The sequence below is a fragment of the Lolium perenne genome, chromosome 1, assembly GCF_019359855.2.
Source record: "Lolium perenne isolate Kyuss_39 chromosome 1, Kyuss_2.0, whole genome shotgun sequence".
NCBI classification, from domain to species: domain Eukaryota; kingdom Viridiplantae; phylum Streptophyta; class Magnoliopsida; order Poales; family Poaceae; genus Lolium; species Lolium perenne.
This window is the reverse complement of record NC_067244.2, coordinates 67,123,471-67,136,155: the sequence shown is the minus strand read 5'-3', so window position 1 is coordinate 67,136,155 and position 12,685 is coordinate 67,123,471. Positions and strand designations below refer to the sequence as shown.

The 12,685-nt window shown below is 42.5% G+C and overlaps 1 protein-coding gene across 1 annotated transcript; it reads left to right on the top strand.

Moving 5' to 3' along the window:
- The first annotated feature begins 6,048 nt into the window (after positions 1-6,048).
- Positions 6,049-9,919, top strand: LOC127295972 (shaggy-related protein kinase GSK2). Its single transcript, XM_051326003.2, has 12 exons — positions 6,049-6,298; positions 6,401-6,502; positions 6,917-6,976; positions 7,066-7,338; positions 7,421-7,492; positions 7,580-7,636; positions 8,061-8,201; positions 8,305-8,355; positions 8,435-8,530; positions 8,719-8,802; positions 9,259-9,360; positions 9,458-9,919. The coding sequence occupies exons 1-12, from the start codon at positions 6,224-6,226 to the stop codon at positions 9,548-9,550; spliced, it is 1,206 nt and encodes a 401-aa protein (XP_051181963.1). The 5' UTR covers positions 6,049-6,223; the 3' UTR covers positions 9,551-9,919.
- The last annotated feature ends 2,766 nt before the right edge of the window (positions 9,920-12,685 follow it).

The following is a 12,685-nucleotide window of genomic DNA, read 5'->3' as shown; positions in this document are numbered from 1 at the left end:
GGTTATTTGATGAATTATTATTTAGGAGAAAAATAATTTCCTCTCATTATTCCTATTTCTTAAATTTGGTATGTAGGTCTTTAAAAGAATTCATTCCTTTTCATTACCTCTTATTAAGATTTAATCTCTTCATATAATAATAAGGTATGAAATATAGGTTGACTCAAAGTCAACATTTCATATCTATTATATGTGAGTTCAATTTAATTGAAGTGCTATACTTCACATAGTTTTAAAACTTAACATTTAAATGAATTAAAATCTCTAAGTAATAATTCTCAAGGGTTCATTAGCCTAAGTCATTCCCCCTGGTTATTAGTACTTAGGATCAAAATTTAAATGAGAGGTAATTCTCATATTAGGGTTGAGTTTGAATTCCACTTTAAAATGCTCTAGAAAATGACTACATAGCCATTTTATTTGATCTAGTCCATGATCATACAAACAACAGGGCTATGTTATTGCATAATCAATTAGAGGACATCATTTGTGATTTATTAGAATTGGAATTACTTCAAAATCTATTCTGGTTGAATTTTAAATAAAGTTTGAAATTGCAAAAGTCCCTGTCTTGTCTTTTTTGTCAAATTAAATCTACAAAGAAAATGGAGATGGGGCCAGTGGCATTGGATAGATAAATTCATGGGCTTTCCAACGGTATAAAGTTTGCTAGATTTGGTTTGGTAGAATTCAAATTATTCAAATTTTACTAAACATTCAGCAGAGCAATTTGAATAAAGAATAAACGGGATTTGAATTTGTGGGCTTAGGCGGGAAGAGTTATTGGGCCGAAACGAATTTAAACAGCGCTTCGCAGCCCAACACGCGGCTGGCGCGCTCGGGCCGCGCTGACAGGGTGGGGGCCACCTGTCGGCGCCTCTTTAAACGCCGAAGCGGTATTTTCTATCTCGACCGTAGGATTAGAAAGAGGATCAACGGCGGGTGAGCGTCGTCGTCACCGACGGGATTCCGACGAGGTCACGGCGGCAGTAGGGGGTCGGAGAGCCTACCAGGCCGATGCAGGTCTCAGGCAGTATGCGCGGTGAAGGTGTAGTAGATGGGGAAGAGCTTGGGAGCAGCGGCGGGGCTCGGGGTGGCGCCAATCGTCGACGGTGAGCTGCGTCCCCCGGCGGCTCCGATCTTGAAATTGCTTCTTCTCCAGCAGCAATCGAACGAGCTAAGGTGGTGAGGAAGATCAGTGGTGAGAGGGGAGTCGATTGGTGTGAGGAGAGCTTGCTGGGAGGGCCTCTATTTATAGTGTCGATGGGTGCTGCGGGGTGCTGCAAGGGCGCGGCCATGGCGTGGCGTTTCCGGCAAGCGAAAGGGCAAGCGAAGGACTGCTACGGCTAGCTGGTGTACTGGAGATGCTCAACCTGTATCGGGACAGAGAAAAGGGTGATGGGAGAGCTCGAGCGCTGGCAATGTCTATCACAGGGCGCGCGGCATCATTTTGGTCTAGGGCGACGGCGACGGTGCAGGGCAGGCACGGGCGTTCGTCTAGCGTGTAGAGGGTGCAGAGGCGATGCTCGACGCGGTGATAGGGATGCAGGGCGAGGACGGTAGCGGTCGAGTGCGTGGCGTCCTGGCGCGTCCAGGGCGTGATCACCACGCCGGCTGGCACGTCCTGGCACGTTTTGGACGCGCTGCTGCTGGCCAATGCCAAGCCTTGGCGAGCTGGGGCTGCGTACCGTTGGCGTCCTTGTGCTGCAGGGATGCTCGAGGACATGGAGAAACGACGAGGGAGAGGCCAGGGAGAGGAGTGCCAAAGGTGGCCGGCATGGCATTGTTTGGCATGTTTTAGGGTTTCTCCTCGACTTTAATCGACCATGCAAGTACTGGGCTAGAGGCAGGGGGTGTAGGGGAGGCTGATGATCACATTGCAAAAGTGGTTTAGGGTCAAATCTGCTGGACAATAGCATGTAACACAAATTCCAGATGCTGCCTGCCACCTGTTCGACAAAATGCCCGCATGAAACTTTCCTTTGAATTTTGAAAATCTCTTTGGTGAATCTCATTTATATAATTATTGTGATGTATTGGTGGTGGTGGCACTCAATTTGGAAGTGATTTGCAACATTTCAAATTTGAGGTGATCTTCTTCTCTCTCTCGGGTTCCCTCTTTGCCCTCTTATTCTGGTCAACCTAGTCAACTTTAGGGAGGGTGGTCAACATCAAAGTTACTCACCTTGACATGGTCTTGGATGACCTGGCTTTAGTTGACCTTGCTTAGTTTAAGATTTGAGAAATACAGAGGGGTAAAGTAGTGAAGAAAATAATTTTGGGTTAAGTGACCATTATCACATGTATGATGAAATCTTGATTTCTTTTGATTTGATTCTTGATCCAAGGATGCAAAAGTGTTAGTTTATCACATTGAAGCATTTTAGAAGCAATGGGGCAAGCAATCTTGGCCTTGGTTGAGGATTTGCTAAAATGCATATTGTGTAGGTGAGTGAGAAATGAGTTTTTCTCATTTTCTCCATTTCCCCTCAAATTAGGGTTTAGTGATCTTGCTTAGGGTTCACATAACAATATTTAATCATACTAACACTCATCATGGCAATTGCACAAAAGAATATCACTCAAATGCATATATCTATATGTGGCACTATATGCATGGAAAAAGTTTTTGTTAATTGCAAATTTTGGGGTTTGGGGAATTTCTCTTTCTTGTTTATTATTGTTGAAACTTGGGATGTTACACTAACCCAAATGGCTAGCCATGGCTATCCCAAACCTACCAGAATGGTTGTGGGGTAGGGTATGACATGTTTGTTTACACGTGGGTATTACCCCAAATCCTACATGATAAGGCTGATGTATGAGGTCTCCATTCTAAAATGTATGTACTATGTGAGTATAACCCTGACTTTCTATCGTTGCATATTCGACGGTACATTGGTGAGGGGTGCCTCACGGAAGGAAGAGAGGGGGAGCCATGCGGCAAGGAGTCACCAGGACGGGGACACATGAGTTACCCAGTTTCGGAAACCTCATGATGGTGGCGAGGCCTTATTGCTACTTGTTTAGAATTATCATGAAAAAATACGATCCCAAGATTCGGCTTATAAAGGCGCCCGGATCTAAGGTTACAATGGTAGAGATTCAACCGGATACGACTAAGCCTAAGCTAAGCTATATTGTCGTGCACGTCAGGGATCCGACCGACATCTACTATGGTCTAGACATGACTACTTCTCTCCAGGCTAGACTCCTCCATCTTGGTTCTCCAGTAAGTGAGCCGCTCGATTGGATCGTATGCTCTACCACCATCTATGGGCTACCCGGGCTTGCCAGAATTGAGACCCTGCCATGATATACCTAGTTAGCATATCCACAATATTTTCCTAGCTAGCCACTCTCATTTTCTTGCCAAAATTTTCCAGTCCCCACGTGGACGCAACCTCAAGAGACTAAATCGTGAATCCCATCGTGTACGTTCAACCCTCCCGCAAAAGCCCTAGATCTAGCCAGCACCAATAATTTTCGGTGCCACAGGAACTATCTATTTTTCCTCTACACCTAACATGTGAATCTAATGTATTGTGTAGTGTTGGTTTTCCATTTGAGTACTCATCTGAGTATGGTTATACGTAGAGTTTTACGCATCTGAGTAAAGTTGTGTACCCATGAGCAATATGGGATGGGTATGGTAGCTCTCTACCCACACTATATAATACCTATTGTTATACACACTCTCAATACATGGTTATAATTACATCAGAAAATATAGAAGGAATTTTTTTTAAAGGGGAGCGGCCGATGAGACACCCACGACGAGCTTTAAAATTTCAAATTATAATAACACAAAACATGTGTCTGTGACCAACTTTTTTTAAGGCTGCCGCCAGGAAGGAGTTAGGAAGTGGGAATCGCTGCCGGAATCACCCCCGGTGGACTCCAACCCCCTCCAGCATGTTCATCATCAACATTTTCATCAACACCTCCATCAATATCATCCATCTACCTATTATAATCTATTGCCACACATGATTTGTGATGCAATCTGTTGTTTTCATACGATCTATTGTCTCTATGTCTATGTTTGAGTACTAACTTGTTTATGGCAATTGTGAAATAGTTTATTATTGGTTGCATACAAGTATATGTTATCTTCTATGATAAATCTTATGTACTGATATATGAGTGCACACATATGCTGGGGGATGCATAAGATTATCACAGTTGCATCATGATAAAAGGAGAGATAGCCGCAACTTGACAGAAACCATGTCTCAGTTCTTAAATATGCATGCCACTTTAATTCATGGTTAATTAATGGGGGATATTACGGGGACCTTGAAACTTACAACGATAGTTGGACTTTATGTCTTAATATCTCTCTAGTTTGCTCAAAAGCTGCCTTGGAATAAATCAGTAGGGGTGTAATTGCACATGTTTATGGTTTCACCTATCTATGGCTCCTATATTGAAGAAAAAAAAACTATCCATGTGCTTCACTAATTATGACAACCAAACAAATAAAATAATAATTTGCCTAAACACTTCATTCCTTAAGTTATTTGCTCCTACTTTACTCGCTTGTTTTACTTACTTGCAATAGTTTACTTGTAGCACTTCACATTGTTCTAGTTAGTAGTAAAAACAACCTTACACACTCTAGTACATTGCTTTGCGTGGCCATATAAGTGGGTTATAGTACCTTAGAGAATAGATAGTTACCTTCATCTCCTCATGGGTTCGACACTCAAATACTTATCAAATTATACTACCCGAACTTGGGGATTATCAATAACCCATTGTGATTATTTGGTACCATGTGTTGGCGAGTTTTGACTAAGATAACGTTCCTGAGTGATGTGTGCTTTCCGTGGAGTTTTGTTGCATTCTTCAAGATAATTAAGAAATTCTGGGGTTATTTCTCCATACGTCTTCACCAATCTCATTCACATTGTTAGCAAAAATCTTCACATAGCACTAAGATCATATTTGTGATTGAGTTTGTCAAGATGTTCATGCACATTACCACGATGAGTGGGCTCTTTACCCTAGTTATACTCAAACTTACCAACTCTTTCTTCAAGATTCAGTGGACCCCTCCTTGGTGATGGGCATCTTGGGAAGACTTTGACTTCTACTTTATAAAAGCATAAATGTGCAACCAACAAATTTTAGGTACCGCCTATATGATTATGATATAAGTTGCCTTGGCCTATGGAGAGTAGTGGTACTCTTCCTTATAGTCCCAACAATCTTTCTTTGCAAAAAAGATTAACCGAAATAAAAGTAGTGACTAAAAGATAACAATTTCAACATACTTTAGATTCTAAAAAATATTCTAAGAACATTGGAAAAAGAATGGGTTTAGTTGGATTTATAAATTGAAATAAATTGCTAAAACATTTTAAAATATTTGAAATTTTCAGAGTGTTCAAATTTATTTTCAGGTTTTGAGAAGATGCACTACAAATTATCTCCAAACTGCACAAGAATCATTGCATTTGGAATTTAAATGATTTTCTGCATTTTTTTTCTAAAATTTAAATTAAGTCTATCTAAATATGGTGATGTGGCTATATTTGGCGCACCAGATAAAAATAAATATTCGAACCCTATAAAAAGGTGAAAATACATAGCTTATTATAAGACTTCAGAATTTCTTGAATGCTCCTCGTAAGCTAAGCAAACTTTCTGCTTATGAATATCTATTAATAACCTAATATTTCATCGTTATCGGTTAGTCACATTGCCACTTTATCAAAAAAAAAAGGAAAAATGCTCTGCCGAATATCGCCATATGTTTAGTAATAACTTATTGTTTTGGCGGAGAACGGAACGTGTTTCACATGATATTGTCATATTTTAGCAGAAAATTATCGCATTAACGCAAGAAATATTGGACAAAATATTATCGTATCTTGGTAGCAACTTATCACATCGACGCGAGAAATATTCGATAATTAGTCATATTTTAGCAGCAACTTAATCGTATTGACGCGAGAAATGAGCGCAATTACGCGTAATAAAGGCGGGGCATGTATAAAACCCAACCTCATGCCCGGGTACTCCCAGCCAATTCAGCCACTAATCCACCAGCTGTTTACCTTGCAATAGCTAACCACCCTCTTTCCCTCCATTGGTCAAAGGCAGAACCACCCATCACAGTACAAGCCAAGCCAAAGCCAGAGACCAGCAGGACCAGGTATGTAGGTGTATGCAAGAGTGAGCCCACCGTGTCCACTCACGTTCACACACTAGCCACATGGAGCGTCCGGCGCCGGCGCCGGAGTCGATGCTGCTCGACGAAAAGCCCCCCACCGCAGTGGCCTCCGAGAAGGTAACTGGATCTTGCCGGATCTGAGCTGGAATGGCGTTGGGCGTGTGTTTCTTTGGCTAGCTGTGCTGTGTTTGGTGTTAATGGGTTATGCTTGTCAAGCAGAAGCAGCAGGATGGGGAAGCGCGGTACGCGGAAGGGAAGGGCGCGATGACCGGTCACATCATCTCCACCACCATCGGTGGCAAGAACGGCGAGCCGAAGCAGGTGAGTTAATCATCCTTTATGCTGATTTTGTATGTTTTGGCCTGAGTTGATAGCCAGTTCTTGGCTTGGATAGTTACATGTATGTGTTATCTTACAGCTACCTTCCCAGCCGTGTAGCAGTTTTGGCATGGCAAGTCAGTGAAAGATAGTTTTGTGGAACAGTTACTAAATTTCGTTTATGAAGAACAAAGAAACATGCATGCTTATTTGTACGGTGCCCATTTATTCGATCCGTGAGATCTGTTCGAAATACATCCTGTGTGGTGTTCATCAGTCATCACGGTAGTTTGTAGGGACGAATTTGGACGGCTATAACTAGATTGTTGTCAACATTAGTGCTCAACTTTTATAGTATGTAGCAACATCTGATGCCTGCTTGGCGCACGGTTGGTAATGTCGTGCTTTGATCCTCAGACGATTAGCTACAAGGCGGAGCGCATTGTTGGCTCTGGTTCGTTTGGCATCGTATTTCAGGTGATTGAACTCTTAAACAGGCACTGTATTTTCTCGATTGAATTAGCGACTATCTGTCCTGATGTTTAGCGAAATGGTTACATGTGTAGGCTAAATGCTTGGAAACTGGAGAGGCTGTGGCCATTAAGAAGGTAATACAGGATCCACGGTACAAGAGCCGTGAGCTGCAGCTTATGCGCTCGATTAACCATCCCAATATCGTCTGCCTCAAGCATTGCTTCTTCTCGACCACAAGTAGAGATGAGCTGTACCTCAACATTGTCATGGAGTTTGTCCCCGAGACGCTATACCGTGTGCTCAAGCACTACAGTAATGCCAAACATGGGATGCCACTTATCTATGTGAAGCTTTACATGTATCAGGTTTGTGGATTGCGGTCAATAGATGTGAAATGCATGCCTATCTCCGTTTGCTCCGCTAAGTCTATTTTTACATTGTTGACAGATATTCAGGGGTCTAGCTTACATTCATGCTGTTGGAGTCTGTCATAGGGATTTGAAGCCACAAAACGTTTTGGTATGCTTCCATGAACAGATATGCTGCTATCGTGTATGAGTTTTCATAGTTTGTTTTGAACGGGTCTCTCCTTGCTTCTCAATTCAGGTGGATCCTTTAACCCACCAAGTCAAGATCTGTGACTTTGGAAGCGCAAAAGTTCTGGTACGTTGGTTTTGCCCCCAAAATTTAGTAATAGATAATACTATAATCTATTCTTTCTGTTATGTAGACTATATGTGCATTTCTCAAAAAAAAAGACTATATGTGCTGCTGTACTAGTATTGGCATCATGGTCTGTGCGATATTTTTTGAATCATTCTTACCGTTTTTGTATGGATTTAGAATTAGCTCTGTGCTATTGACTTTGTATGAAGTGCGGCTCAAGATTGAAACAAGTTACTTGGATATATTTGCTTAATTGGTTAATTCAACAGTTTGATTGCTTGAAGTAGATCAAGTTAGATGCTAGTATTATGTTTATGTTGCTAGCTTCTTATTTGAATGCTCGTTTAAACTATTGGAATATTATCCTGCGCAGTACTTCGATTTTATTTACCTAAATCTTGGAAATTTACTATTCTATCAGGTGAAGGGTGAGCCTAATATCTCATACATATGCTCACGCTACTACCGTGCTCCGGAGCTAATATTTGGTGCAACTGAATATACAACGTCCATAGATATATGGTCGAGTGGTTGTATTCTTGCAGAACTGCTCCTTGGTCAGGTTGGTTCCTTTATTTGCTGGCAGATTTTGCAAGACTAGGTTCCAATTTTTTTACCAAAATGCCAATACTGTAGTTTTTACACCATTCATGTTTTTTTGCTAGCCATTATTTCCAGGAGACAGTGCAGTCAACCAGCTTGTAGAGATAATCAAGGTACAGCAAACATTGCATATGTCTCCTTTTTCTTCTGCCATTAAATTTTATTGACCTTTTTTTAATCATGTTCTTCTAGGTTCTTGGTACGCCAACTCGAGAGGAAATACGTTGCATGAACCCAAGCTATACTGAGTTTAGGTTTCCACAGATAAAAGCTCATCCTTGGCACAAGGTATGCGTGCAGTCTCTGACAAAACATCAGGTCGATCATAATAATATATCTGGGTCAGCACTATTATTAATTTCCGACTGCAAGGTTGATGACAGCAGTTGTGACTTTACTCTAAGGTCAAATCTTGTAATGTGATGCTTAGATAAAGATATACCTTACAGCTACTGATTGTTCTTTGTTTTGGTAAGGTTTTCCACAAGAGAATGCCTCCTGAAGCGATAGATCTTGCTTCGCGTCTTCTTCAGTATTCACCAAGCCTCCGTTGCACTGCGGTGAGCATTTTCCAACAATAATTGCTCTTTAAGTTGTTTGTGGCAGCAAGTAGCGAACAGATAATTGGAAATAAGAGTTTCTGTTAGATACGATCAGACATATGATATCTGTATCTTAATGATTATTAGTTACTTATTCATGTATGTTTGTACAGTGCATTCTAATGCATTAGTTTTCACAATCGAGACTAAAAAGGTGCTGGTATTTGTAACCATTAATGAGCCATGACGAGCACAAGTGTTCTTTTGGTGGGCTTTTGTTAGACTAACTTGATAAATACTAGTCTTTTCTAAAATGTAAGTTCTAGTGGGGATATGGCCATTATAATTATAAGCATCAGTAGTCCAGATCCGCAGATCACTGCTGGGTGGATGATAAGTGCATATTTAGTCGTCATGTAACATTTTTGCTATAGCTGGATGGGGATACTTATGCATTTGAATATCGGTATGCAGCTTGACGCATGTGCACATCCTTTCTTTGATGAGCTTCGGGAGCCTAATGCACGCTTGCCAAACGGACGCCCGTTCCCGCCTCTCTTCAACTTCAAGCATGAAGTAAGCCTAAAGGAGAAAACATAGGTTGTTCATTTGCTAATTTGACGCAACCTCTTTGTGCTGTTGTGCTTATGTGTTTTTTGCTTTTTGTCCGCAGCTGGCCAACGCTTCACCAGACCTCATCAACAGGCTTGTACCTGAACATGTTCGGCGGCAAGCTGGCCTCAACTTCTCGCATTCCGTGAGCTAAATATGCATCTGCCCCCCTGCTCAACCTTGCACCTTGTTGTTTTTGCTGATGGGCGAAGGGCGGTATAGATGGAGAGGCAGACCAGATGATCCCTCCAAGTGTTACAATGTCAGATTGCATCTTCAGAAGCACCGCCTGAGCACCCAAGAAGAAACAACCGTGCAAATTATCTTATAGGGAAGGAGTCTTCACTTAGAGTATTCGGTAGTTAAGTCGTAATATCAAATTGGTGGGTACGGTTGAGGAGATGAGAAGAGCATATCAATAGGCCGTGACCCAAAGTTATCTTTCGTTTTTTTGCCCTATTGTAAGACTTTCAGTTTTATATAATATAGTGCAGCCTTAAGCTGCCCCCTGTTTCGTTTTCCATTGCCTGATGCAAATTCTCGTGACCATGCTGCAATGCTTCGGATGAGTCTTTCTATTTGACATTCAGTTGGTGCTGGCTGCTGAATCCTTCATGCCTTGTTCTCTTGCACTGAAGCCTGAAAATGATGGCTGGGGTGCGCACTATGCTACGCCCCTCAACAGGATGCAGGCAGTGTGCATACCCTTCTTCCTGAATTTACAGACTCTGAAGCAGGTGGTGCTTCATTGATCTTCATTCTTCAACATACACATTGGCAGCTTCAGTCATCGATCAATAGCCCAGTCCATGGTTAAGCTCTTGTCCAGGAAAGCACCAATGGAAGACTCTTTCTGTCAAAATCCCTTCTTAACCTAATTGAAGTAGCCTTTTTTAGAAAAAATAGGGGTCTCCTCCGATTCCATAAATCATGAAACCAACAGAGTGACAACATTCAAAGTTCAATGGGCAGAAAATCTTTTCCGAAGGGGTTCCATAACAGGAAATTGAACCTATTATTGCAACCGTGTTTTTCAAGGGCGGGACATCACGAGATCACTCACAGGTAGTCGGGAACTTGCGCTTGGATCCAGCGCTGGCCACTGGACCGCTGAGAGGTGAAGCCGACGGTAGGAACCAGTTCGTCGTCAGGAGTTGTCGCTTCAGTTTAGCCGTTCTCCACACTCCAGCAAAAAGTGACAGGGCCAAGCTATCCGAAGCTCTCGCTTGTGTTCCATGCCAATGATCTCCCTTCTTCAGTTTAGCCGTTCTCAGGAGTTAGGGCCAAGCTATCCGAAGCAGCTCGTCATTCTTGTTTCGATTAGTCCAAACACACCACGAAACAGATAATCATATTTCTTGGGAGTAATCCACCATCTCGCGATAGATTCATAATATGAAAACAAAGAAGATCAGAAATCGCCCCCCATATCAACCAAACATGAACAAAGGTACAATTGTGCGAGGAAATACGGCCGGTTACTTTGGGAGGGAGCTTGAGTTGCAGTCAACCCGAATCCGCAGACTCCGAGGGGAAAGGAAATACGGAGTAGTAGGCTCGGCTTTGGGCGGCTGCGTCTCTGAAATTGGGTCTTGTTGCGCAGAAGGATGCTGCTGCTACCGTGTCCCCGGTTCTGCAGGTCGCTGAACGTGTCGAGCGAGTGATCCCTCCTTCTGCTTCAGCGATGTCGTTCATCTCCGGTGGTTGGGCTGGAAAAGGAGGGCTGACCAAGCGGACGATGGAATGCGGCCTCGTCATCAACCAGCGCCAGACTGCAGCCCAACCTGGGACGAAAGAAGCCCCCGCCGTCGGCCTGCTGGAAGAGGGAGCCCAGCCCAGGCCGGTGGGGTCCATGATGGACCTCCTGCGGGAGCTCCTATAGTCCTTATTTATCGCCTGGCGCACGGCAAAATCTATACACCGACCAGGTCGGTGGCTACCGGCCACCGCACACCCCCTGGTCGGGTATGGGCCAGGCCCATTTGTGGCTGTTTAGCCTCGTTTTTTCTTTTTTTCTTTTTATCTTTTCTGGTTTCTGTTTTCGGTTTTGTTTATATTTTTTTAGATTCGAAAATTTTGATTTTTAAAATTTTTTCAAATTGAGAAAATGTTTAAATTCAAAAATGTTCAAATTTGAAAATCGTTCAAATTTGAAAACCATTCAAATTTGAAAATCTTTCAAATTTGAAAATTTGAAAATTGTTCAAATATGAAAATCGTTAAAATCGAAAAATCGTTCAAATTCGAAATTTCTTCATATTAAAAAAATGTTCAATTTTGAAAATTATTCGAGTTAAAAAATTGTTCAAATTTCGAATTTTGAAAAATATCCAAATCCAAAAAATGTACAAATTTTAAAACTATTTTGGTTTCAGAAAACTGTTCAAATTTTATGAAAAACTTTTTCTCAAAAAAAGTTTTTAAAAGTGTTAGATTTTAAAAACGAAAATATAAACAAAAAAGAAAAACAGAAAAGAAGGAAGAAAAACGGAAAAAAACTCACCTGATGCAATGGGCCGCGGCCCACTAAATTACTGGATCGTGGGGGGGGTGTGAGGTGCCTTCCACCCACCGACCAGGTCGGTGGCGAGGAGCTCCCCTGGCGCACGCCTACGCGCTCCGCCCGAATGGTCCGGCCAATTAGCGGTTGGAACTTTCAGCTTTCTTCAAGGACAGCGCTAGCAATCCTCATGAGGCACCAAACATTCCAGCCTCCTGCTTAACCTGTCCACTTTTAGGCAAAATCCTGATTTTGCTTCATCGCAGTGAAAAAACTTTGCTTTTGCTTCATTGAAGTAAAAAATGGTTCATCCAAAAATATAAAAAGACTCGCTGGAGACCAACCTCGTCAGAGAGTTCGCCGGAGATACACCAGAGACATCGCTGGAGACCTCGTACCAAAACATGTATACTAAAGTAGTAGAATCACATAACATTTGTAGCACAAAAGTTATACAATTGTGGCATCGCGAACTAGTTTTCACCGGCATACCGCCAATAGCATCGTACTCCGGCTAGCAGCACCTTCTCTTGCTTCTTGCAGCACCGCCAGTAACGGTTGTTAGCATCATTGGTGAGTCGTTGGCAGATTGCAGCACCACCACTAACAGTTTGTAGCACTGCTGCCGGCAATTTGTAGTACATCGACCGACTGTTTGTAGCACCTTCGTTGACCGTTCGCAACAACCGCACCTACGGTTCGGGGACGCGCTGTGCGGGCGGTGCCTCACCCCATAGCCTTTGCAGCTCCGTCTAGTAGCCTGTATAGCTCAGCTTGACAGCATTTGCA